Genomic DNA, 24230 nt, shown 5'->3' with positions numbered 1-24230 from the left:
TTATAATTTAATATTTAAAACAATATTAATAATCGTAATAATTATTATTATTTCGTTCTTTTTAACAAAAAAAATCGAAAATGTGTAAAATATTACCTGGAGAATATTAATTTTATGTTAAACTGACACTTTTTTTTTTCAAATAATAATGTTGACGCTAAATAAAACATTATTTGTTTATCAGTCTTTTTTATTTTTATTATTATTTTATATATTTTTTTACAGACATAATCTACAAACATCACAAAACATGAATAATCCATTAAAAAGTTTTACCTCAGGATGAAATATTCGGAAATTCTGCGCGCTTTACATGCACGTCACGCGAACATCGCCCGCGCATGCGCACTTCCACTCTCGGTGACGTAAACCGGACGCGCGCCACATTCGATCAGCCGTTTCATTTGTTCTCTTGTGTTTATGTTTGTTTAGAAGATGAAAACGTGAATATGTTTCAGGTATGAGCGTTTAATGTGTTTGATTTGAGCGCCGAGTAGCGGAAGGAGATGCGGTATGTTTGATTCGACCGCGTTTGTTTATAAATATTCGCTGATGATGATGATGGTTATGATGATGGTTCTACAATGAGCTCCAATCAGAGGACGTTATTCCAGTCATGGGGCTGCAGCGTGCCTCACAGAGACCAGAGCAAAACTACCTCAGACCGGAGGAAAACCACCTCAAACCGAAGCAAAACTACCTCGGATCAGAGAAAACGCACCAAACCCACCGTGAGCGCCTCCGAGCAGCCGGACAGCAGGAGTCTGTGGGGTGAGACCACAGCAGCTCCTCAGCATGATGAAGCTGATGATGAAGATGATGATGACGTCATGCTGGTGGCCGTGTTCGAGGCCGAGCGCTCGCTGCAGGCCGGTCCCGAGCCGGGATTCGACCCCTCTGCGGGCCGGGTCTGGATCTACCCCACCAACTACCCCGTCCGGCAGTACCAGCTGCAGATCTGCGAGGCGGCGCTGCTGAGGAACACGCTGGTCTGTCTGCCCACCGGCCTGGGCAAGACCTTCATCGCCGCCGTCCTCATGTACAACTACTACCGCTGGTTCCCCGCGGGCAAGATCGTCTTCATGGCTCCCACCAAACCGCTGGTGGCGCAGCAGATCCAGGCCTGTTACGGGGTCATGGGGATCCCGCAGCAGCACATGGCCGAGCTCACAGGTCAGGTCACTGACCCCGCCCAGGTCACGACCTCCAGAGGTCAAGGGATGGCATCCCTGTAGGGAATCAAACCAACCATTTTATTAGTATTAGTTTATAAATTAATTTATTAATCAGATTTATAATAATAATTATTATATTATTATTGTGACATTCTCAGTAATAATAATTATTAATGTGTAGTTTTTAATTATTTAGTTTTTTACTTCAAATCTCAGGTATTTAATGGAAACAGCTAAGGTCACGACCTCCAGAGGTCATGGGATTCAGTCCCTGAAAAAACAATTAATTAAATCAAATGTAACATTACAATAATTATTAAAAACTTTACCTTTTATAATTAGAGTTATAATAGTAATATTTGTATCATTCTCAATAATTTTTAATTAATATTAATGTTTTGTTAAGTGATTTTTATTATTATCTTTAAATTAGTGTCTTATGGAAACAGTCAGAGATCGTGACCTCAAGGTTATGGGAATGAAAAAATTAATAAATAATAAAATCGAATAAACATTACACTAATTATTAAAAAACTTTACCTTTTATAATTATAATAATAATACTTTTAATTATTATTAATGTGTTCAATAATATTAAAAATCATCTTTAAATTTAGTGTCTTATGGAAACAGTCAGAGATCGTGACCTCAAGGTCATGAGAATGAAAAAATTAATAAATAATAAAATCGAATGTAACGTTACATGTAATAATTACAATAATTATTAAAAAACTTTACCTTTTATAATTATAATAATAATACTTTTAATTATTATTAATGTGTTCAATAATATTAAAAATCATCTTTAAGTCTCAGTGCTTAAAAATCATCCTTATATTTCAAATTTTATAATTATAATAATTTTAATTATTATTAATGTGTTAAATAATATTAAAAATCATCTTGAAATTTAGTGTCTTATGGAAACAGTCAAGAGGTCGTGACCTCGAAAGGTCATGAGAATGAAAAAAAATAATAAATAATTAAATGAATGCACATTACAGTAATTATTAAAAACATTACATTTTATAAGTAGAGTTATAATAATAATATTAAAATATTTGTATAATATTATTGTGTCATTCTTATTAATAATGTTAATTATTAATGTTTTGATAAATTATTTAAATATTAATTTTAAATCTCAGGGTCCGTCATGCCAATGAATCCCTGAAAAAAAACTAATAATTAAATCGAATGTAACAGTTGAACAATTAATCAAAATAAAACTGAAATCTTTTTTATAATTAGTTAAAATAATATTAAAAAATAAATATAAACAATTTTTATATTATTATTGTGTCATTCTAATTAATATTTTTTTGTTATGAATGTGTTCTCAAATTACTGAAATATTAATTTAATATCTCAGTGTTTCTTCAAGTTGATATTTTATGTATATAAGGTGACAAAAGGTTTGAGAACTGCTGCTGTAGTGAATAAAATATATCAGAATTACATTAAACATCAAATCCTCATACATCAGTTCACTCTCATAAATCTATATATATATGGTGTGTGTGTGTGTGTGTGTGTGTGTGTTCAGGCTCGACGGCGGCGCAGCAGCGGCGAGAGCTCTGGCGGTCCAGGCGCGTCTTCTTCTTGACTCCTCAGGTGATGGTGAACGATCTGTCCCGTAACACCTGCCCGGCCGCTCAGGTCAAGTGTGTGGTCATCGACGAGGCCCACAAGGCCACCGGGAATCACGCCTACTGTCAGGTAGCGCTTCCTTCCCTCGGTTTGACTGAAGCATGATGGGCTCTCTCTCTCGTTCTGATCACGTGTGCTTGTTCGTCAGGTGGTTCGGGAGCTGCGCAACCAAACGCAGCATTTTCGTGTTTTGGCTCTCAGCGCCACACCTGGAGGAGACGTCAAGGTGAGATGATGGGTAACGGTGATTTGATCTCAGAATGTAACAAATTCCTGAGCAGGTATTTCATACAGTGTGTGTTTTCTGCGCAGGCGGTGCAGCAGGTGATCTCCAACCTGCTGATCTCTCACATCGAGCTGCGCTCAGAAGACAGTCCCGACGTCCAGACGCACGTCCATCAGCGCAGCCTGGAGAAGATCGTCGTCCCGCTGGGAGAGTCGCTCACTCGCTATCAGACGCAGTACCTGCAGGTGAGACACGTCATGCGCGGATATGATGTCAGGAGCGGCTGAGGTTTGCAGGTGATCTGGAGAGAGAGAAGGTTGGTCTGATGAAGTACGTTGAGAAACGGTTGTGCTGACGGTGTTTGTGTTGAACACATCAGACTAATGCAGGAGTGCAGAAGCTTGTCTACAGTACTGAACGGGTTAACCAGTGGTTTAGTCACTGCAGGTGCAGTGAGAGGCCTGTAGCTGTAGATGGCGCTGTGGCTGGATTTGATACTGCGGATAGTACGCCTAAGTAGATTGTGGAAACTGTAGACCTCAGTCAGGATAGACGTATAATGAAATGTAATGAAGATGAGGCTCTGATCGACAATGACACACGCTGAGATCAGTGTGACAAAATAAGCTTTAATTCAGCTCAAAATCCAGATGTAAGCTGACATCATATTTCTTATTTGAATTTGTTCCCTCAAGAACTTCATTTTTAGTGAAGAACATGAGAGAAATTTAAATGTGTAATGGAAAAGTCATGGACTGTTTGGTCAGCTGAACACACTTCTGTCCCGATTAAAGGTGACGTGACCTGATGAAGGTCTGATGATGTGTCGGTGGTTTGAACTTGGGCTTGCGATGCTTCTGCTTGTTCAGCCGTTGCTCCCTCTGCTGGTGTCACATGACTAGTTTTCATTTTTCCATGCTTCATTCAGTGTGATTTATTCAGTGAGCAGAACTACAGGAATATGTGTTCAGTTTATTCACTTCTCACTGAGCGCTGGAATGTCTCAGTCTGATCTTTCATTCAGCACTGCTTCATCCCACAGCAGCTGCTGCTTCATAGGCCGAACCTGAGCATTACTTTTATAGTTCTGCAACTACAGATTATTTTCATAATCAATTAAAGTCGTCATGAAAGTGAAGTTGTGCTCGTCTTTTCTTCTCTATTGTGTCGTATATCCGAGTGAAACGCTTTTCAAACAAGAACAAATGTAGGGCGGGGCTTGATTTTGTCTGTGTGGAATTGATTAGATGGTTGTGGTTTGCTATTGGTGGATCTCATGTGAGTGACAGGTTGCCCCGCCCTCATCATCAGAGAAGAGAAGAGATGCTGCAAGAGGGTTGTTTGTGTTCAGTGAAGAGATGACGCTCAAGTCGTTCTGTGATTCAGTAATAGTTTATTCAGAACAGAAATATGAACAGAAGCATTCAGAAATCACAGTGGCTGTAGTGTTTATACTGACGAGTGTTTACATTCGCATGAGCCGTGAAACACACACTGACAGAGAGAACGAGTCTCACGTCTGACATTAACTTCATTCACAGACACGCGTGTTTCGTTCTGAAAACTCTTCATTTCCTTGTTTGTTTGACATCTGCACATAATAGAGGAGTAACAGAAGGAACATTTACAAAAATACTTAACAAAAATAGCACTATGACAATATATAATATATATATGTGTGTGTCTATTATATTGATTTGTTGACTACATGAGCGTTGATTTATAGAGCGAAACAGAGCGAGAGACAGACAGGTGTGTGTAAGAGCAAGTGTGTGTGTGTGATCATAGCATGATTGTCTTACAGCAACAGCGTTCACAGACTGATTGACCTCGTTGAGTTTGTATTGGTTCAGCTTATAATCAGTGTTACGCATATTAATGAGCTTCTTCTCGTGTTCATCAGACAGCGCTCATGAACATCAGAGGAGCAGTGCTCATGGGTAATCAGGAACTAGGATGTTTGAACAGATGTTGAACCTGTTGTATGGTCTCTGAGAGGAGCAGAGGATTCTGGGTAAAGATAGGTCGTCGGCGAGCAGCTCAAGGCCTCTCCAGGAACCAGATCTCGTTCTGTCGATTGGCGGCCGCTGGGTTGGTGTATCCGGCCACGATGAAGGAGTCGTTGACACAGAGGGCCGGAGAGTCCAGAGCCTCGGCCAGACTGCTGATCTCGTGAATGATTGACAGCTCGTTAGTGGCGCCCGTGAAGGCCCTGAAATCACACGTGTGTGTTGAGTCACATGAATCATGTTAAAGGTGAAATCATTTCCAGATTGTTTGGTTATTCTTTCCCACCTGGTGTAGACTATAGTGGCGGGCCACTGCTCGATGACGATCTCGGGGTCATGCGGCTGCGGCGGGTCATTCTGGTGCACCGTGGGAAGGTAATACGCCACAGTGACGGCCCGCGACAGAGTGGTGTGCTGCTCGTCTGTGCGGACCACCGTCACGATGGGTATCGTCATGCCCAGATAACTGCCTGTGGAGAGAGATGGAGGGCGTTAGGTTGTGGTGAGAGCGCGTGTTTGGATCTGTGCTCACGGACCTGCTGTGTTCTGCTGACAGATGAATCTCATGATCTTCATGAAGCCGTAGCAGATGCTCTGTTCATACGTGTCCTCGTGAACGGTGATGCAGGCCCAGTGCGCTTTCTCATAGTGACGCTTCTCGTACACCACCTCACCGCACTAAACACAACGACACACCAACGTCAGAGTCACATGATGATGCAATGGAGGAACTGCACATGCATTTAAAGGGACAGTTCACCCAAAAATGAAAATTCTCTCATCATTTACTCACCCTAACCCTCTCTTTAAGAGTCTGTTTGTAGATGTATGTGTCATGTAATAGTTTGACATAATCTTATTTGTCAAATACTTCAATTGAATCAGTGCTGATATCTTATGTACAGGCGCTTGTGTATTTGAATTTGACGCATTTAGCAGACACTTTTATCCAAACTGACTTACATTAGTGCATTTTAAGCAGTATATATTTTCTGAATTCATGCACTGCCTGGAAATCGAACCCATGACCTGCTGTACGTTTGAGTTACAGGAGTGTATTTGATCGTGAAGAGTAAATGCTCTGCTCAAACACATGTTAAAGGATTAGTTCACTTCAGAATTAAAATTTTCTGATAATTTCCTCACCCCCATGTCATCCAAGATGTTCATGTCTTTCTTTCTTCATTTGAAAAGAAATGAAGGTTTTTGAGGAAAACATTCCAGGATTTTTCTCCATATAGTGGACTTCACTGGGGTTCAACGGGTTGAAGGTCCAAATGTCAGTTTCAGTGCAGCTTCAAAGAGCTCTACATGATCCCAGACGAGGAATAAGAGTCTTATCTAGAGAAACCATCGGTCATTTTCAAAAAAAAAATAAAATTATATACTTTTTAACCACAAATGCTCGTCTTGCACTGCTCTGTGATGCTCCACGCATTACGTAATCACGTTGGAAAGGTCACGCGTGACGTAGGCGGAAGTACCGATCCAGTGTTTACAAAGTGAACGTCAAAGACTAAGTCAAACGTCATTTACAAAAAAAGGTAAAACAACGATGTCGGACGATTTTTGAAGTTGGAGGAGAAAATGAGATGGAGTTTTTCGCTCTACCGCGATACTTCCGCCTACGTCACGCGTGACCTTTCCAACATGATTACGTAATGCGTGGAGCATCACAGAGCAGTGCAAGATGAGCATTTGTGGTTAAAAAGTATATAATTTTTATTTATTTTTTTAGAAAATGAGCGATGGTTTCTCTAGATGAGACTCTTATTCCTCGTCTGGGATCATGTAGAGCTCTTTGAAGCTGCACTGAAACTGACATTTGGACCTTCAACCCGTTGAACCCCAGTGAAGTCCACTATATGGAGAAAAATCCTGGAATGTTTTCCTCAAAAACCTTCATTTCTTTTAAACTGAAGAAAGAAAGACATGAACATCTTGGAAGACATGAGGATGAGTAAATTATCAGGAAATTTGAATTCTGAAGTGAACTAATCCTTTAATAACTGTTAAATGATCCAGATGTGATTCATGTTTCACCTTTTGGAGTATTTTCATACTGAACTCATCAATACAGAATCTGCAGAGGCAATAAACATGTTAAATAAAAACAGACTTCTTATGACATTTCATAATATTCACTTTTTACACACAATTTTGTCATATCATGGGTGTTTTTTTCATATCAATTGCATTTTTGCCTCCAGCTTTGGTTTGTTTTTGACCTGGATGGAAAGTGTCAATCAATGAAAGTGGGTGGAGTTTAACGGTTTCAGTGCCCAGTCAATCTTCATCATCCTCATGTCACATTTAATGCCACATTCATGCATGTGCGTTTGATCATGTGTATTATTCATACTGGTTGTTTAGTCAGTTTCCATCCACCTATTTTTATGTGCATTTTGGAATATCACATCCCATAATTTCTAAAAATGCATGTAAAAAAAAACATGTGCTCAATTGAGGTGGATCATTTTTTTGTTTTATCCGATAAGAAGATGCGCATAAACTACAATGAAACATTTACCGAATAAATCCAAAAAACCTCATGTGACTTTGGGCTGTGATTGGATAACTGGACTAACCAGTGGACCAATCACATCGCAGCATCTCAAATGTTGGTTTGGTGGTTCTGAAACGTCTGAGTCAAAGTCTGTCATCAGAATGATTTGGTTTAATTCCCTCCAGAAGCGTCTCACACGATTGTGTTCCCAAACACCAGCATCCGAACGCAAGATCACATGACAGCGTTTATTGTGTTTCGTCTGACGCTCTGAGACCAACTCATTTATGATGGAGGGAGAAAGAGCCTGATTGCAGAAACTTACAGTTTTATTACTGATATTTTGCACCAGAAAGTGATGATTTTGTTCTCTTGAACACATGGGATGGAAACACTGATTTATTTAAAAAATGTTTTATGCGATTTTCCAATTTTGCACATAAGTGAAATTCTGTATAGAAACAGCCATTGATTCTGTGATCTCAGATTGACGTTACACAGTTTACAGTTGTCAGGTTTGAGAACAGTATTTCATTATCCTGCTGTACGTACCTTCTCCTTGCGTGTGAGGAGTGTGTAAGGGACCTGCTCCCGTGTGTGTGTGCCGTCATTATTGGAGGTGATCTGCTGGATGGGTTCGGCCATGTCTGTCAATTGTGGAGCAGATGGACATTAACATGCGCAGTAGATGTTTGTGTACTCAAGCTACAGATTGTTTGTTTGTTTGTTTGATAAGCAAGTTAATCTAGTTTTCAAATCAGGTTTCTACCGATTAAGAGCTTTAGCTAAAATGAAAGTATTTTCTCTCTTTTAAGAACTTTGAAACAGTGATTCATGCTTTAATTTCCTCTAGACTTGACTACTGCACTTCCCTGTACGTCTGAGAATCAGCCATTCCTCTCACAAATCATCATATCAGAATGATTTCTGAAGGATCATGTGACACTGAAGACTGGAGTAATGATGCTGAAAATTCAGCTTTGATCACAGGAATAAATTACACTTTACTATATATTCACATGGAAAACAGCTGATTTACATTATAATAATATTTACTGTTTTTACAGTATTTTTGATCAGATCGACACAGCCTTGGTGAGCAGAAGAATCTTAATTATTCCAGCTGTGTGACTGCAGTGCAGATGGTCTAGTTACAGTAAATGCAGCAGCCGCTCTGCTCTGGTGTGTGTGTGTGTGTGTGTTTGCTGCGGGACGCTAATGAGCAGCGACAGCAAACACTTCAGTGCACTTCATCAAGTCAGTTAAAACATCACGCTCTCACTAGATTTGAATCAGTGAATCTCGCAGTAATATCAGCGTCACTCTGATGTTCGCTCTTCACGTGTACGGCCGTGTAAAGCGCTTTACTGGACTGGATTTAGAAAGGCATTGGTCTGGATAATCTCTGAGATCTCAGCACACAAACACACGTCACCTGATTACAGTCCAAACACAAACCCTTCAGAGAGCGCTGCACGCTCCGCAGGACCCTCACGATGAGATGAATGTGAGTGTGGATTGATTGTGCATTATAAACTCTGATATGGTGAACAGAGCTGAAGCCATCAGCATCATGTGATAATCTGCTGAACTGGGTCAGGATCGGCCGCACAAGTGAATCATGGGAAAATCCTCCCTGCCTGAGCAATAGTCACGCATATGTGGGAGAGCTCGGATCATGTTAGACACGACCAGCTAAAACGGTGCTTTTTCACGCACTGGTCAGTTTTGAGAGAGATTTGGCTTTTCATAACTAGTGGAAAGAAAGCAAGTGTTTATTTTATTTGTGTCTGTAGATTTCAATCTCTTTAAAGGCGTCAGAAATCTCCACTTCAGCAGCTTTACACACACCAAACTTTACACTTTTACATATATCTATATTCTGAAGGTCTGTTTATATCATTCACCTGATTTATACACCATTTTACTCCTAAAAACATGTATTTTCTGTCTGTTGACAGTATTTTCTGATTTATGGAGTGATAAAAAGAGAAATCCAGAATCCAAAAAGTGAAGACATCGTTAAAACAGTCATGTGACTGCAGTGCTTCAACAATGTCATGAAGAGACGAGAATACATTTTGTGCGCAAAAACAAAACAAAAATGACTTCATTCAACAATCTCTTCTCTTCTGTGTCATTCTCATACACTGTTTACGTCCAGCGCTTCCAGGTTCTACGTCCAAACGCTGGCTACTGCGTCAGCATCACACGCATGCGTCGTGCTGATCACGTGACCAGCGTCAGCCAATACTGAGCCGGCGTTCGGACGTAAACATGAAGCTCTGCAACATAAATAGCATAGCAGAATGACAGGGGAGAGACAAATTTGTTTAATAAAGTTACATTTTTGTTTTTGCGAACACATTTCTTGTCTCTTCATAACATTAAGACTGCAGTCACGTGACTGTTTTAACGATTTCTTTAGTACCTTTCTGGACCTTGAATGTGGTAATTTCGTTGCTTTGAATGGTTGCTCAGATTTCATCTAAAATATCATAAATTATGTTCCGAAGATGAACGAAAGTCTCACGTGTGTGGAACGACATGAGGGCGCGTAATTAATGACAGTAATTTCCTTTTTTGGCGAACTAACCCGTTAAAGAAGGATTCTGATTGGCTGTCAATGTTTTTATCGGTCATCAACTGAAAGTGATTCCAGCGTTATCGTTATAGTTGTGGTTAGAACTCATAGAATTATCATAGAATTATTAAAACTTTATAGTTATCGTCCTTGGTGTGAACTTTTACCTCAGACTTATGAGATATAAATTGCAAATTGCCTTTATTATTATTTTTCCGTGGTGGAAACCAGCTTCCATACATTACAGCTGTTGATCGAAGTTCTGTTCTGCTAAATGAAGCATGTTGGTCTGTTTATCTACACTTCACAGCCTGTGTGTCTCTGAGGCGCCTAGTGAGCTGCCTACCTAGACAGCATATGTGTGCTTCAGTCGCGCTGCTGAGGGGAATGACCGTTAAACTGGCGCGAAACGCTCCTCTGTACAGTTAGTGAGCTCGGTGTGTTTTGTGTCAGTGTGTGTTTGTTTACCTGTCGGCACCTCCACCTGGTGTCCTCGCGCCACATCTCTCCAGTAGCGCAGGAGTCTCCCCTGCTCCTCCTCCTCCTGCTCCTCCTCGGGACTGTCTGACAGCTGCTCCTCCGACATGGACTCCAGATCCTCCAGCGTGATCATATCACCGCCGCCGCCGTTCAGCCGACACCCGCCCTGATCCATCGCCGAATCAGTCGATAACGAAACTGCGTGATCGTGTTCACTTCACCTGCGGTCACACGGATTTCACTGTCATGTCCGTGTACCGGAGCACAGGATATTTAATCGCTAATCTCGCGTTATTAACGGGCTCCAGTTCCTACGTGTTGTTTTGCAGGCGCGAGTCGTGACGTTTTTATGGGCAGAGTCGCGGTCACGTGACCGCACAAGCGCCGCCCTCCTCATCTCTCACAGAGTGTAGTACAGTATTAAATGTATCTAACAATCATAACGACGGTTCTAGATTATATGTATTCAAAATAAGAATCTATAAAATGTATTTAATATGTGTATTATAGTATGACAGAGAAAACAGCCAACAAATGCTTTAATGGTCCTTCATTTAAATGTTTTTTTTTTTAAATGAAGACAAATTAATGTGGAAGCCCATTTTCACCACCAAAAAATGCTCTGGTTAATCTTATTTATAATAAAAAATAAACAAAAGTCATAATTATAGCAAAAAGTCAGTCGATTATGAGATTAAAAAGTTGAAATTGAAGTCAGAAATGACTTAGTATGTCATAATTATGATTTACAAAAGCATGATTTTGGTGGAAATGGGCTTCCGTTGGATTAATGTCTTGATTTTGATATTTATTTAGAATCTGTGTGAGATTTAGATTATCAGACGCTGAGACGGCTGGTTTGATTTTACACCTGTAACAAGAGATTGAGACCATGTTTTTCCTGTTTATCTGCTTCAGTATGTAGAATCAGCCCTGTGTGTGTGTGTGTGTGTGTGTGTGTGTGTGTGTGTGTGTTTGATATAGGCTTCATTCGCTATTTAATATAATTTATCAGGCCTTGAAGTGCTGCTTGAGTTTGTCTGATTTCAGCTGCTGTAAATAGAGATTTTCAGCTGAAAGTTCAGGATTATTCCCAAATCTGGATCACACCATTAGCCTGGAATAAACCTTGAAAACACTTTATACTGACCAGAGCTACAGAGATGTGATCCTCCTGTGTCTCGACAGCATCAGTGTGAACGTCGAGGACTCAATCAGTTTAACAGCGTTTCTCTCTCATCTCCGTCTTTATCTGATCGTGTTCATGAGCTCGGTTCGGCTCTCAGATGTCCTGTATGTTATAGAGCTCCGTCTTTTTCTCCTCACAGTGTTCCCGTATGTTTAAGCACATTTACAGTCATGTTGTTGTTCTGAACACTAAATAGCAGGCCAGATATTTTATTTTTGCTTTGCAATTGAAAATAGTTTGTTGAATTCTGTGTACTGACACACTGACAAACAAACACTTTATTTCTAATATTGTACCTTTTTATGGGTGCAAACACATTTAAAAAGCATTTAAGTATTCAAATGTTAGATGTTAACTAAGATCCTTCTATTATCTATTGAATCCCACAATAATATTTAAAATATCCGTAAGTTTAATATATATAAAATCATCATTTATTGGGTACTTTCAGTTGGGAGGAGTCTGTCCTGAACTCTGACCCCTACATTTACACTTGTGAAAATGATATTGAAATAATTTTTGCAATTTTTTTCCATTGTTGTTTTTAAAAATATATTTTAGTGAAGTTTAAAAAGTATTTATATTTCATTTCTAAATCATAAAACTTTATGTAAAAAAACACTTCTGCATTTCTGATCAGGAAATATTCCTTTGTTCCTCCCTCTCATAGCCTCTTTCACAGTAGATAGATCCATCATTCTGAGTTAAATGTGTTCAAAACTCTGAAAATCTGTGTGGAACTTTAAGGAACGTCACTAACAAACACCTTTTTCTGCAATTAAGCAAACTTTTTGTGTGTTATTCCATAAAATGTAGTGGGGAAATAAACAAAATTTTAGTACAGTTATGCAAATCATGAGTGTTTTAGTATGTGAGTTAAATCCTGTCATGTGATGTGGTCACTACCAACACATTACTGTCACTACCGAAACTGTGCAGTCACGACCGAAACATGGGATGTTTTGTCAAAAATAAAGTATCTTGAATGATCAACTAAGATGTTATTATAGTGTTTGGTTCAATGTTTATTCAAACTAATGAATCCTTCACTTTGAAATCAGTTTGATAAACTTTATGACTTTTACAAAGAAAGATTGGATTCAAAATACAACAAATCTCATAAATTACACTTGAAATATTGTTAAAATTGTAATTGTTATTGATTTACCTGTTTACCTGTTTTTTTTTTTTAAAAAATAGCAAAAAATATATTTACAAGGTAGATGTAAACAAAATCTTAATAGGTCAATGTAACTCTTCTTATTAAATTATTTATTATTGTGTTTCGGTAGTGACAAATTTGGGGAGAGGAAAAATATTCCAAAACTTTCTGGAAATACAATATGAGAATTAACTGTACAATTACTAGAAAAGTGTACCTTGGATATTATACAATTTACATACATACAAAATTTGTGGAAAAAGACACATTTTTTCAAGACGTTTCCAACTCTGACTTTCTTTACCAGTTCTGTAGAATGACCCGTGTATATATATATATATATATATATATATTACTGAAAAGATTTTATGATGTTTTGAAAGAATATTCTAAATATTCATATTTCTACGACATGTACAGACACATTTAATCAATAAGAGCATCTGCAACTCTTGATTGTGTTTGTCTTGTGTTGGTGGTCGGGAGGTTTGGGTTTGTGTAGAAGAGGTGATCAGAAAAAAATCCTAAAAGATTGAATGTACATTGTCACAGCAGGGCAGCAAACACTCGTCCAGTGAGGATGAAAGATGAAGGTGTAAGTGGAATATGTGGTGTGATTGTGGGATTGAATAGAGTCTGTGGGCTCCATTGTGCTGCTGAAATGATTTTCACACGGCTTGCTCTCTCTGGCCTGTTTTCCTCGCAGGTTTTAGAGAAGTTTACGTCCCGTCTGACCCAGATGAGGCTGTTGAATCACCGTGACCTCCGCTCCCTCACAAAGTACCAGATCATTCTGGCCCGAGAACAGTTCAGACGCAACCCACCGCCACACGTCCAGGTACAGTTGACGCCACTGCACTGAACTGACTCACTGCACTAAACCTGACTCACTGAACTGAACTGATTCACTGCACTGAACCTGACTCACTGAACTGAACTGATTCACTGCACTGAACCGACTTACTGAACTGAACTGACTCACCACACCGAACTGACTCACCACACCGAACTGACTCACTGCACTGAACTGACCCACACATTGCAGTGATCTGTAGATGAGCGTGTGTTGTGTCATCAGGGGCCTCAGCAGGGGCCGATCGAGGGTGATTTCGCCCTCTGCATCAGTCTATATCACGGCTATGAGCTACTGCAGCAGATGGGCGTCAGATCGCTCTTCCTCTTCATTCAGAACATCTTCTCTGGACCCAAAGGTACTCAGATCCTCCTCACACTCGTGCTGGTTTGCTGCTGATGCTCTTCTGCTCCTCACCTCATGAGGGTTTGTTGTTTTCCCAGAGTCGTCTCGAATGAAGAACGAGCTTCAGAGGTGTCCAGTCTTCATGGATCTCTACAGGGAAATGGAGACCATGTTTGCCACATCCAGCCGAGGTGATTAATACTCTGTTCACCCAGAGTGACTTTCTGGAGCTTGAACATCTGCGTTTGTCCTCCATACGTGTCCAGTGAGGGTGAGTAAATGATGTCTGATGTTTACGAGCGAGTGTGTTTCATTCGCAGGGCCTCAAGAGCCGTACGTCTACAGTCACCCCAAACTACAGAAACTGGACGAGGTGGTGCTGCGGCACTTTCAGACGTGGGCCGAGAGCTCAGGTAAACTCATACGAGAACTGAGGGATTTCTGTGTCCCGTCAGTGTTGTTGAACTCTTGTGTCTGAACTCTGCTGTGATTGGTACAGAGTCGAAAGCCTCCACTGAGGTCAGCACACGCGTCATGATCTTCTCGTCCTTCCGGGAGAGCGTGCAGGAGATCGCAGAGATGCTGAACCGCCACCAGCCGCTGGTCAGGGTCATGACCTTCATGGGTCAGGCGTCCGCCGGGAAAGGGGTTCGAGGGTTCACGCAGAAGGAACAGCTGGAGGTACGTGAGCGTGTGTTCATCATATATATCACAGGAAGGATTTAGATGCTCAAATAGCTTCTGTTCAGGTTGTGCGTCGGTTCCGTGAGGGCGGCTTCAACACGCTGGTGTCCACGTGTGTCGGCGAGGAGGGTCTGGACATCGGTGAGGTGGATCTCATCGTGTGTTTTGATGCTCAGAAGAGTCCCATCCGCCTGGTCCAGCGCATGGGCCGCACGGGACGCCGGCGACAGGGACGAATCGTGGTCATACTGGCCGAGGGCCGAGAGGAACGAGTGAGTGTGACCGCATGGGTTCATCTGTCTTTAGTGTGTGATGTTGCTGTTTGAGCAGGAAAAAGGCGGGAGTTCTTCTCTATATCAGTGTCAGTGTTTCTGAAACGCCTCCATCTTGAGTTTTCTTCACAATATTCCTCATTTAAATAATTCATACGCAGAATAAAGGGGCGGGGCCTGGTTGAGTTAGTTAGTAGTGTGTTGAAACTGGCGGTTATGGTAAGGGGCGGGACATTTCCCAAACACCAATCACAACACACTGCTCCAGCCGACCAATCAGAGCACATTGTGCTTTTCAGTAGGAGGGGCTTCATAGAGACAGGAACTAAACAGAGCGTTACTGACAGACTGGGAAGAGAGGAGCTGAACAATGGAGAATATGAGGAAAATAATCAACATTCAAGCAGGAAAACCTGTGATGTGGTTTAAAATTTCATAGCATTCAAAACCTCTCGCTCTCTCGCAGACGTATAACCAGAGCCAGAGCAACCGGCGCAGCATAAACAAGAGCATCATGGGAAACAAGCACAGTTTCCAGATGTTTCCTCACAGTCCCAGAATGCTGCCGGCGGGCGTCACTCCGACACTGCACAAGATGCACATCAGCTGCGGTCAGTTTGAACACAGAGACGCCGGCCGACGCTCCACAAAGGGTCGCCGCTCATCGCTGAACCTCCAGATGATGGGTACGACAGACCACTGCGTCACAGCTTTTGAGTATAAACCTGACAGAAGTTTGTTTGGTTTATGCTTGAAACAAGAAAACATTTGTTAACATCAGTTGATGCACTGTGAACTAACATGAACAGTTGTATCTTGACTAGCATTAGCAATGCTTTATAACGGATTGAGCAGCAGTCTTGTGTTCTGCAGGAGGAGAGCAGACGTGTGTGAAGGACGACGGGTTTCTGAGCGCGGCTGAAGAGGCCGTGTGGACGTCCACCATGAGACTGTCAGAGGATGAAGCTCAGCCTGTGTTCAGACCGTCGTCTCTGCTGACCTTCAGTGACCAGCCGTCAGAGCAGGTGAATACGGACAACATCATCAGCCCTGTCCAGACATCAGCAGAGATGAACAAATGAACAACAATATTTAGGCCTGAATCTTGTGTGTGTGTGTGTGTGTGTGTGTGTGTGTGTGTGTGTGTGTGTGTGCGTGTGCGCGCAGGAGCCGTGTGTGTCAGGGCCCGTCAGAGAGCTGTCCTTATGGGAGTGGAGACACTGGCAGAACAGGCCGCTCCACACACACAGCGTGGGACATTCGGAGCGCTGCCTCCATTTCACCTCCATCATGGAGCTGATTGACAGACTGAGGCAGGAGGAGCAGGTGAGCTGTTACTCACACACACACACTCACACAAGCGTCTCATGTCCTGATACGGCTCTCAGAGTCTTAGTTGTCATGGTGAAGAGTGTTTAAACCTGCGTGTCCAAATCAAAACAGGTTTGCTTCTTTGTCTCTCGATGCGTCACGAGTCCATTAGCTGAGTCGATTTTCAGAAATGTTTATATTTTATATAAGCTCAGAGAAAGATCACATGACCGTCTGAATGACAAGTGCCTTAAAGTCAATATGTTGCTTTCTAGTTTCTTTAACCTGTTAACTATCACTCAGTATTCTGCAATATGATTGGCTGCTCTGACACTATTGGACGAGAGCTGGACGATGACATCACTGCTTCACAGCTGAACTCAACTCTGTTTATTTTCCTGTTTATTTCTGTGAATCTGCTTTGAAACGAACTGTATTGTATAAAGCGCTGTAGAAATAATGTAGAAATGTACATTTTGAACCGCCCACTAGGGGGAGGAGCCAGTTAAAAGGTTCAAAGAACCTTTTCTATTTTATGCAATGTCTGATTTCAAAACGTTTTTCACAGAATGAAACCTTATTTATGACGATTACTGAAAGATGTTATGGGAGAGAAGGTGATGGACACGATTCATCTCTGAGAGCGGTTCCTGTATGTATGTCATGTGACGTCAGTGATTCTCTAATAATGGAGACTCATTTCATCAGCCGCCTCGTTCTATACATGCGCTCTTATGCAACTCTTCTCAGAACGGTTACATAAGCGCTGGAAGTGGGTCATCCTGAGTGACCTACATCTGACACCCTGATTCTCTGCTGTAGTTTGTTCTTCTTCTTGTCAAAACATCGTCTGAAGATCGTCGAGCAACATGATGAGGGTCAGAAGATGATCCGCGGAGAGATTCTCTCCTGGAGACTGAGCTGAACTGGATTAGTCTCTAACAGGCTCATTTTTCTGATAAATAATGCACTTTAATGATGATTCATGGCTTGATAAGTTTACTGTGCTGTGTAGTTTGAGTCAGAATCACATAAAGCATCTTTTGTCTTCAGCCCGTTTCACATGACGCGTCACATGATGACCTCATTATGACGTTGAGCACTAGGTTTCATGGACGAGGCGTTTTATGTTTTTTGCAGTTGTTATAGTTCTATATCTTCACATGCTGCTCACTTCAGAGGTTTGAGTGGATACTAACTAGTCACTGACAGACGGTTAAATCAGTCACATGACCGCTGATGTTTGGCCCTTTTAGACTCTCAGCATCAGCCAATAACACACAATCATTGTTTCCCTCTTGTGTCAGATCTAAAATCTACTACAGTCTTGTCAATGGATAAAACAGAACATTTGAGTAAATATTGTGAAAATGTGTTAATTTAAGATGTGTAATGTGCGTCTGAATTTACATGATCTTAATCATTTAGCAGATACTTTTATCTTGTTTTTATATATCTGCATCATATCAGAATTTTATTATTTTTATATTATATTTAATTATTTTATATGTTTTTATGTTACACACATAATAGAGAGTTTTTTATATATTATATATCTATATCTATAGATAGAACAATTGATTGATAGATATTTTATATTATTTATTTTATATATATATATATTTTAATGTATAAATGTATTATTTGTATATAGATAAGTTTTATTTCATATCTAGTTATTATTTTTTATATTTTTTTAATTGTTTATTTATAGTTTTATTTGTATATTGATAGATACATGTGTTTATATATATATATTATATACATATTATATACGTATTTTATTCATATTCATATTTATCTATGTATTTATATTTATAATAGCATCATAAGGCTGATGGATCGATTGATGAAGGTCTTCTCTCCTCACAGGGCGACTGTAGTTTTGAGTCTGAGCTCATGCTGCATCTGCAGAAAGAGGATGTTGATGACAGCAGAACAACAAAACCAAACACTGACAAAATCCCTCGAAAGAAGAGGCCAAAGTCCAACACGGCTCCTCGTTCTGATCGCTGCTGGGATGAAGCCCCTGAAGATCAGCGACGAGAGAACGACACGACGTCTGTGACGCTGATCCAGAGCACAGAGAACCGGCTCGACGAGGATGAGCGAGTCGACAGTGTCCTGTTCACAGATGACGGCGTCCATCCAGAGTCTGATCTACCATCACAACAAGAGTGTCTGGAGTGTTTGCTAGATCCCTGCGTTCAGCAGGACGAGAGCTCGGATCTACAGCACATGTTCTATCAGTCCGAGCAGAACGTCAGTCCTAAACGCTGCCGTCACAATCTGACAACCAGAGCTTTTCAGATGATCCTCGCCAATGTCAAAGAGCTCCTGTCCAGATCTCCACCGCAGGGCTTTGATTTCAGTCTGCCTGACCTCAGTGTTCCCCCAGATGAGCCGTTTTCTGAGGCGTTTCAGGTGACGTTCAGCCTGGCGCCAGTTAACGGAGAGCGTGAGGAGTGTGACGCTCTTTCACCAGGCTGGGACGAGCTGTTCGACGATGACGACAAAGACTTCACGAAAGCCGAGGAGCAACAAGAAGAGCAGGTGAGCCTGGACGAGAGCGTCGACCTGTTTGGAGACGACGAGGCTTTCCTTCAGCTGAGCGTTCCTGATGTTCGGACGCCAGACAAGAGCACCGGACCTGATGGAAAGCAGCAGACTCCTGTCGACGTGTCAGGAAACAGATCGAACAGCGCAGGATCTGATCAGGCGTTCAACTGCTCGCAGGACTTCTTCTCTGTGAACTTTGACCTCGGGTTTGAGTCTGAGGAGGAGGAATGTGTCAACACGGGAGCAGGAAACATCACTGTATCTGCTCTGAAAGCGTCTCCTGCAGTCTCATCCACACGGCCTCATCCAGTCGAAGGAAACGGGAGATCTGACCGATCGCCGCTCGTCTCAGATCAATGGAGTCCGGTGCCGAGACCCAGCGCTTCCACGCCCAACCATGTGTTCCTGCCGCCAGCCGGACGAAGAGCAGAAGACCAGACGCGACCGTCAGCGCGCAGATCCTTCCAGAAGACTCTGTCTCAGAGATCAAAGATGTTTCAGCAGCGTCTCTCCTGTGCAGGTGGGATGATTGCGTTCTCTAGTCAGCTCAGTAGGGTGTAACGGCACACGGATCCGTACGGGTCATTCGGTGTTTCCTTTAGCACTGGTTTTGTATTTCTTTTTGGATCTGATTGATCGTAGGCCTCTTTGATTGGTTAATGCACCTCAGTTTTTGAGTGGAAAAGTTCAGTCAAGCTTTATTCAAATGTTTATAAACACACCGAGGTACGTACCGAACCGTCATGTGCATGTACCGCTACGCCCCTACAGATCAGCACTTTCCTTGTACGTTTATAATGTCGTTTCCTCTCATGAATTATTCATGCAGAGATGTTTTTTATGATGAACTGTAAGCTGAAGTATGTATGATTGTGTGTTTCAGGCGTGTTGAGCAGCGACAGCGAGGGCGAGACTCCTCTCAGGACTCCAGCTCATAAAGTCAATCCTGTGTTTTCTCCAGAGGTCAGATTTGTCATGTGACATTAGTTCTGTTTTCATCCACATATTTGGATGCAAATGTTGGGATATGGCGTTAAAAAATGCTGGATGGAAACGCTGAGATGCACTTAAAATGCTCATAAAAAACATATGTGCTCAATTGAGGCAGACTTTTTTTATCCGATAAGAGGACATGCGCATAAATTACGACAGAAACACATTTACTGAATAAATCCCTCGCAACAAAAAACTCAGCAGAGGCTGTGATTGGATAACTGGACTAACCAGCGGACCAATCGCATCGCAGCATCTCAAATGTTGGTTTGGTGGTTCTGAAACGTCTGAGTCAAAGTCTGTCATCAGAATGATTTGGTTTAATTCCCTCCAGAAGCGTCTCACACGATTGTGTTCCCAAACACCAGCATCCGATCGCAAGATCACATGACAGCGTTTATTGTGTTTCGTCTGACGCTCTGAGACCAACTCATTTATGATGGAGGGAGAAAGAGCAGCTTCCATTTTTATTACTGATATTTTGCACCAATTTCGCAGGAAGTGACGATTTTGTTGTCTTGAACACATGGGATGGAAACTGTGCTTGATGTGTAAATGTTTTATGCCATATTCTGACTTTTCACACAAGTTTATTGTGCATCTTTGGGTAAAAACAGCAAGTTTCTCATGCTGAGATAAGGAGCAATCTAGAAGTGATGCCGTGTGTGATTGTGTGTTTCCGCAGCAGTCAAAGATCTGCAGTGACGTGGAGTCTCCCGTTCAAGCGCGCAGGAAACGCATGGCTGCATTAAACACGGTATGACTGCAGTTCAGTGGCTGTGTAACGCTGTGTCTTCATCATCGTTTCATTTAGTCTTTGTCTGTTTTTCAGTCGGAGGAGAGTGATGCTGATTTTCAGGACGTCACCCTTCATCAGCCCAGAGATGTGAAGCCCCGTCACGTCAGGAAGCCTCAAGTTCGTCACCCCACTGGAACACGACCACCAGAACATACAGAAGAAGCGCCATGTCTTTGATTCTCATGCATCATTTCCTGTGTCTTCCAGAAGGTTGTCCGTCGCCAAGGGTGTCAGTTCCTGGACGAGGAGGCCGAGCTCTCTGAAGATGAAGATGTTTCATCAGATGAAGAAGATGGAGATGAACAGAATCATTCGCTGCAGGGGTTTGTGGTGAACGCGACCCAGTGCTCTCAGGGTCTGAACGGTGAGATTCGCTGCTTCTCATATGAATGCCCACTGATACACACATGACCGCTCAGAAGTTTGGGACTTTTTAATACTTTTATTCATCAAGGACGCATTAAATTGATCAAAAGTGACATTTATAATGTTACAAAAGATTCTGTTTCAAATAAATGCTGTTCTTTTGAACTTTCTATTTATCAAAGAATCCTGAAAAATAGAATGCATCACAGTTTCCACAAAAATATAAAACTGTTTTCAACACTGATAATATGAGAAATATAATATTGAAGAAATGTTTCTTGAGCAGCAAATCAGCATATTAGAATGATTTCTGAAGTAAACGCTGAGCGGGGTTTGTGTCGTCTTCCCATCATCAGACTCTGAGATGCAGGCGGTCTATCTGAAGTCGGTCAGGAGTCCAGCGGTGCAGAACCGGGTCCGAATGACGTATAAACTAAAACATAACATGGATATCTTCTCACAGGTGAGCGCCAGATGCTTCGTTAAAGATCTTCATAACGTTTTGTTTTCGTCATTCCGTCAAACTCTGCATTTGTCTGTGCTGCAGGTGCCAGAACAGGACGAGACGTACGCGGAGGACAGCTTTGTGGTTGATGGCAGTGAAGATGAGGAGGAGAGTGACGATGATGAAGAGCCTGTGGAGCTGATCGCTGAAGACTCGTATGTCGACGGGCGGAAACAGTACGCCACGCGCCGCAGGGTTCGGATACGAGCGACGAACCCCACTGGAAGAGTTCATCCAGAGAGAAACAAACGCACCAGGATCATCCGCATACAGGACTCCAGTGAGGAAGAGGAGGAATGTGACGGACGAGACTCTGTGTTTAAAGTCCCGCAGTGTCTGCAGAGCGTCCCCCGACGGCCAGAGCGAGACGACATGAAGCGGCAGAGACTCAGTGATGAGGCCGCGCTGTCAGAAGAGCTCGACTTCCATCCGGAGAAACCGGTGAGACTCAAATGAGACACACAGCAGCTCAACATACATGTCTACAAATGTAAATTAGGGCTGTCGATTTAGTACGTTAAACTAATTAATTAGTTATGGGGAAAAATAATGTATTACAATTATTAACGCATTTAACGCACCCGCCCCACCACGCTCCTGATCTCCATAGCGGAGCAACAACTCACTGCGTGATGATGCCTATAGAATGCAGTTAGAATGACCCTAAAATTCAAGATATCAGGGCCAAAAAGCCTGTCTGAGTTATTGTCTCATATTTTTATCATGATATAGTTAAGCAAAATCGCACGAGTAACAGGCACAAAATCGCACCAGTAAAGGGTGCAAAATCGCACGAGTAACGGCCGCAAAATCGCACGAGTAACAGGCGCAAAATCGCACCAGTAACTGCCGCAAAATCGCACGAGTAACGGGTAACGCAATTTTTTTATAAAGCTACTTTTTGTAATGTCTATTTAATGCTTTTCTTATTTAACACAATAATGACTTTAAATGATCTTTTGGGGTAATTTCGAAATTTGATGTGTGATTAATTATTGTGTGTATCGTAATTGTATTGTAATCGTGTAATTAATTTAATATATCAAATTTAATCGCTTGACAGCCCCGTGTGTGATCCCATCTGCAGGTGGCCGTGTCGATCCGGAGTCCGTCGGCCGCAGACGCTCCTCTGAGAGTGTTAGTGGACGGCCGCTGCATCAGCGGAGGGTCAGAGGTCGTGTCCTGTCTGCGGCTGCGACACGGCGTCCAGGTTCACGTGTGTTCGCTGGTCAGCGCAGACTTCATCGTGAGCAACCGCATGGCCGTGGAGTGGCAGAGCGAGTCGGAGGTCGCCAGCGTTCAGAACCGCAAACGGCTGCAGGAGCGAATCCAGCGGCTGCAGGCGTCGTACGAGCGTGTGTGTCTGATCATCCAGAGCGACCGCACCAAACCTGGTGAGAACCACCAACAGAGAATTTCCTGTATCTGACTGTTCCTGCATCTTTCATGATCACATGACAGTTTTCTCTCTGATGATGTCAGGTGAGGCGGTGCGAGCGTTTCAGCGCAGCCGCTATTATGACGGGACGCTGGCGGCGCTGGTGAAGGCGGGCGTTCGGCTCCTGGTCAGCAAAGGTCCGGAGGAAACCGCCGCGCTACTGAGCGAACTGACGCAGGTGGAGAGAAGGAAAGGTCAGGCCATCGACGTACCCCTGGAGGTCAAAGGTCACCGGCAGCAGGCTCTTCAGTTCTGCTTGACACTGCCGCACGTGAGCTACATCAGTGCGCTGAACATGTGCCATCACTACAGCTCCGTCGGTCACATGATCAGCAGGTACGTCAACTCCACACCTGCTTCTGAACTGAAGTCATTCACGACTGACTCTGGTTTCTGCTGTTTCAGTTCAGTGGAGGAGCTGCAGGCGTCTGCGCGTGTGAGCCGCTCCAGAGCCGAGGACATTTACCGCTGTCTGCGCTACAGCTGCTGCTAACTAACTTATTCTCAGCACTTTAATGCATTATGAAATATGGATTCATGATGTCACACAGACGGTGGAATAATCAGGATTATATCTTCTGTTTATGTGATGTCAGTATGTGTGTTTTCTGTTAAGGAAAGTTCTGTACAGATCAGATTATGAATGTTGCCATTATGGTAATGAAGTATTTATGTTTACAGGTGAATTGAGCAGATGCCATTTTGAGAAATAAAAGAGCTCCATCTTTTTAATAACCGCTCCACTCTTTTCTCCTTCAGCGTAATTGTGTGTGTGTGTGTGTGTGTGTGTTTGAAGTTCAGGTTCAGGTCTTGTTTTGAGCCACTAGAGGGCGCTGGACTCCATTGGACCTTCATCCTGGCTCTGTTTCTCTCTTCCTCTTCATTATACAAGCATCAATAATCAGCTGGTAATGTGTGTTTATGTGTGTGTATATATAGATATATTAATATAAATACATTTTTTATTTTAAAAAATCGATAAATAACGAGATTAAAATACGTAAATAAATGATGCATCTACACTACAAAAAATTATGTTCTTCCTCAGTGTTTCTGTCTTGTTTTCCAGCACAAATATCGAAACATTCTTAAATCAAGATACATTTACTGAAGAAGAGAAATGA

General features: G+C 42.1%; 2 protein-coding genes across 5 annotated transcripts; one reads left to right on the top strand and one right to left on the bottom strand.

Annotated features, from left to right (window-relative positions):
* Window positions 1-325: 325 nt before the first annotated feature.
* On the top strand, window positions 326-23841 carry LOC127498501 (Fanconi anemia group M protein-like). 3 transcript variants are annotated; one of them, XM_051867873.1, is made up of 23 exons: window positions 326-1173; window positions 2722-2894; window positions 2974-3051; window positions 3138-3296; window positions 13688-13819; window positions 14060-14192; window positions 14278-14370; window positions 14500-14592; window positions 14679-14860; window positions 14929-15135; window positions 15602-15821; window positions 16009-16160; window positions 16303-16461; window positions 18319-19525; window positions 19889-19968; window positions 20687-20755; window positions 20831-20914; window positions 21005-21161; window positions 21520-21626; window positions 21711-22109; window positions 22756-23062; window positions 23151-23442; window positions 23512-23841. In XM_051867873.1, the coding sequence occupies exons 1-23, from the start codon at window positions 585-587 to the stop codon at window positions 23597-23599; spliced, it is 5160 nt and encodes a 1719-aa protein (XP_051723833.1). In that variant the 5' UTR covers window positions 326-584; the 3' UTR covers window positions 23600-23841. The 3 variants fall into 3 exon arrangements, with proteins under 3 accessions (XP_051723833.1, XP_051723832.1, XP_051723830.1); XM_051867872.1 differs by having other exon boundaries at window positions 20684-20755; window positions 21008-21161; XM_051867870.1 differs by having other exon boundaries at window positions 327-1173; window positions 20684-20755.
* LOC127498518 (heme-binding protein 1-like) lies at window positions 4425-10990 on the bottom strand. Of its 2 annotated transcripts, XM_051867943.1 has the most exons (6): window positions 10619-10769; window positions 8119-8213; window positions 7104-7143; window positions 5597-5738; window positions 5347-5530; window positions 4425-5263 (listed from the first exon to the last, which is right to left on the bottom strand). In XM_051867943.1, the coding sequence occupies exons 1-6, from the start codon at window positions 10652-10654 to the stop codon at window positions 5092-5094; spliced, it is 669 nt and encodes a 222-aa protein (XP_051723903.1). In that variant the 5' UTR covers window positions 10655-10769; the 3' UTR covers window positions 4425-5091. The 2 variants fall into 2 exon arrangements, with proteins under 2 accessions (XP_051723903.1, XP_051723902.1); XM_051867942.1 differs by lacking the exon at window positions 7104-7143 and having other exon boundaries at window positions 10619-10990.
* Window positions 23842-24230: the final 389 nt, after the last annotated feature.

The sequence above is a fragment of the Ctenopharyngodon idella genome, chromosome 17 (assembly GCF_019924925.1).
Source record: "Ctenopharyngodon idella isolate HZGC_01 chromosome 17, HZGC01, whole genome shotgun sequence".
Lineage (NCBI taxonomy): Eukaryota > Metazoa > Chordata > Actinopteri > Cypriniformes > Xenocyprididae > Ctenopharyngodon > Ctenopharyngodon idella.
The sequence above is the reverse complement of the archived record's forward strand: the minus strand, read 5'-3'. Positions and strand labels throughout refer to the sequence as shown.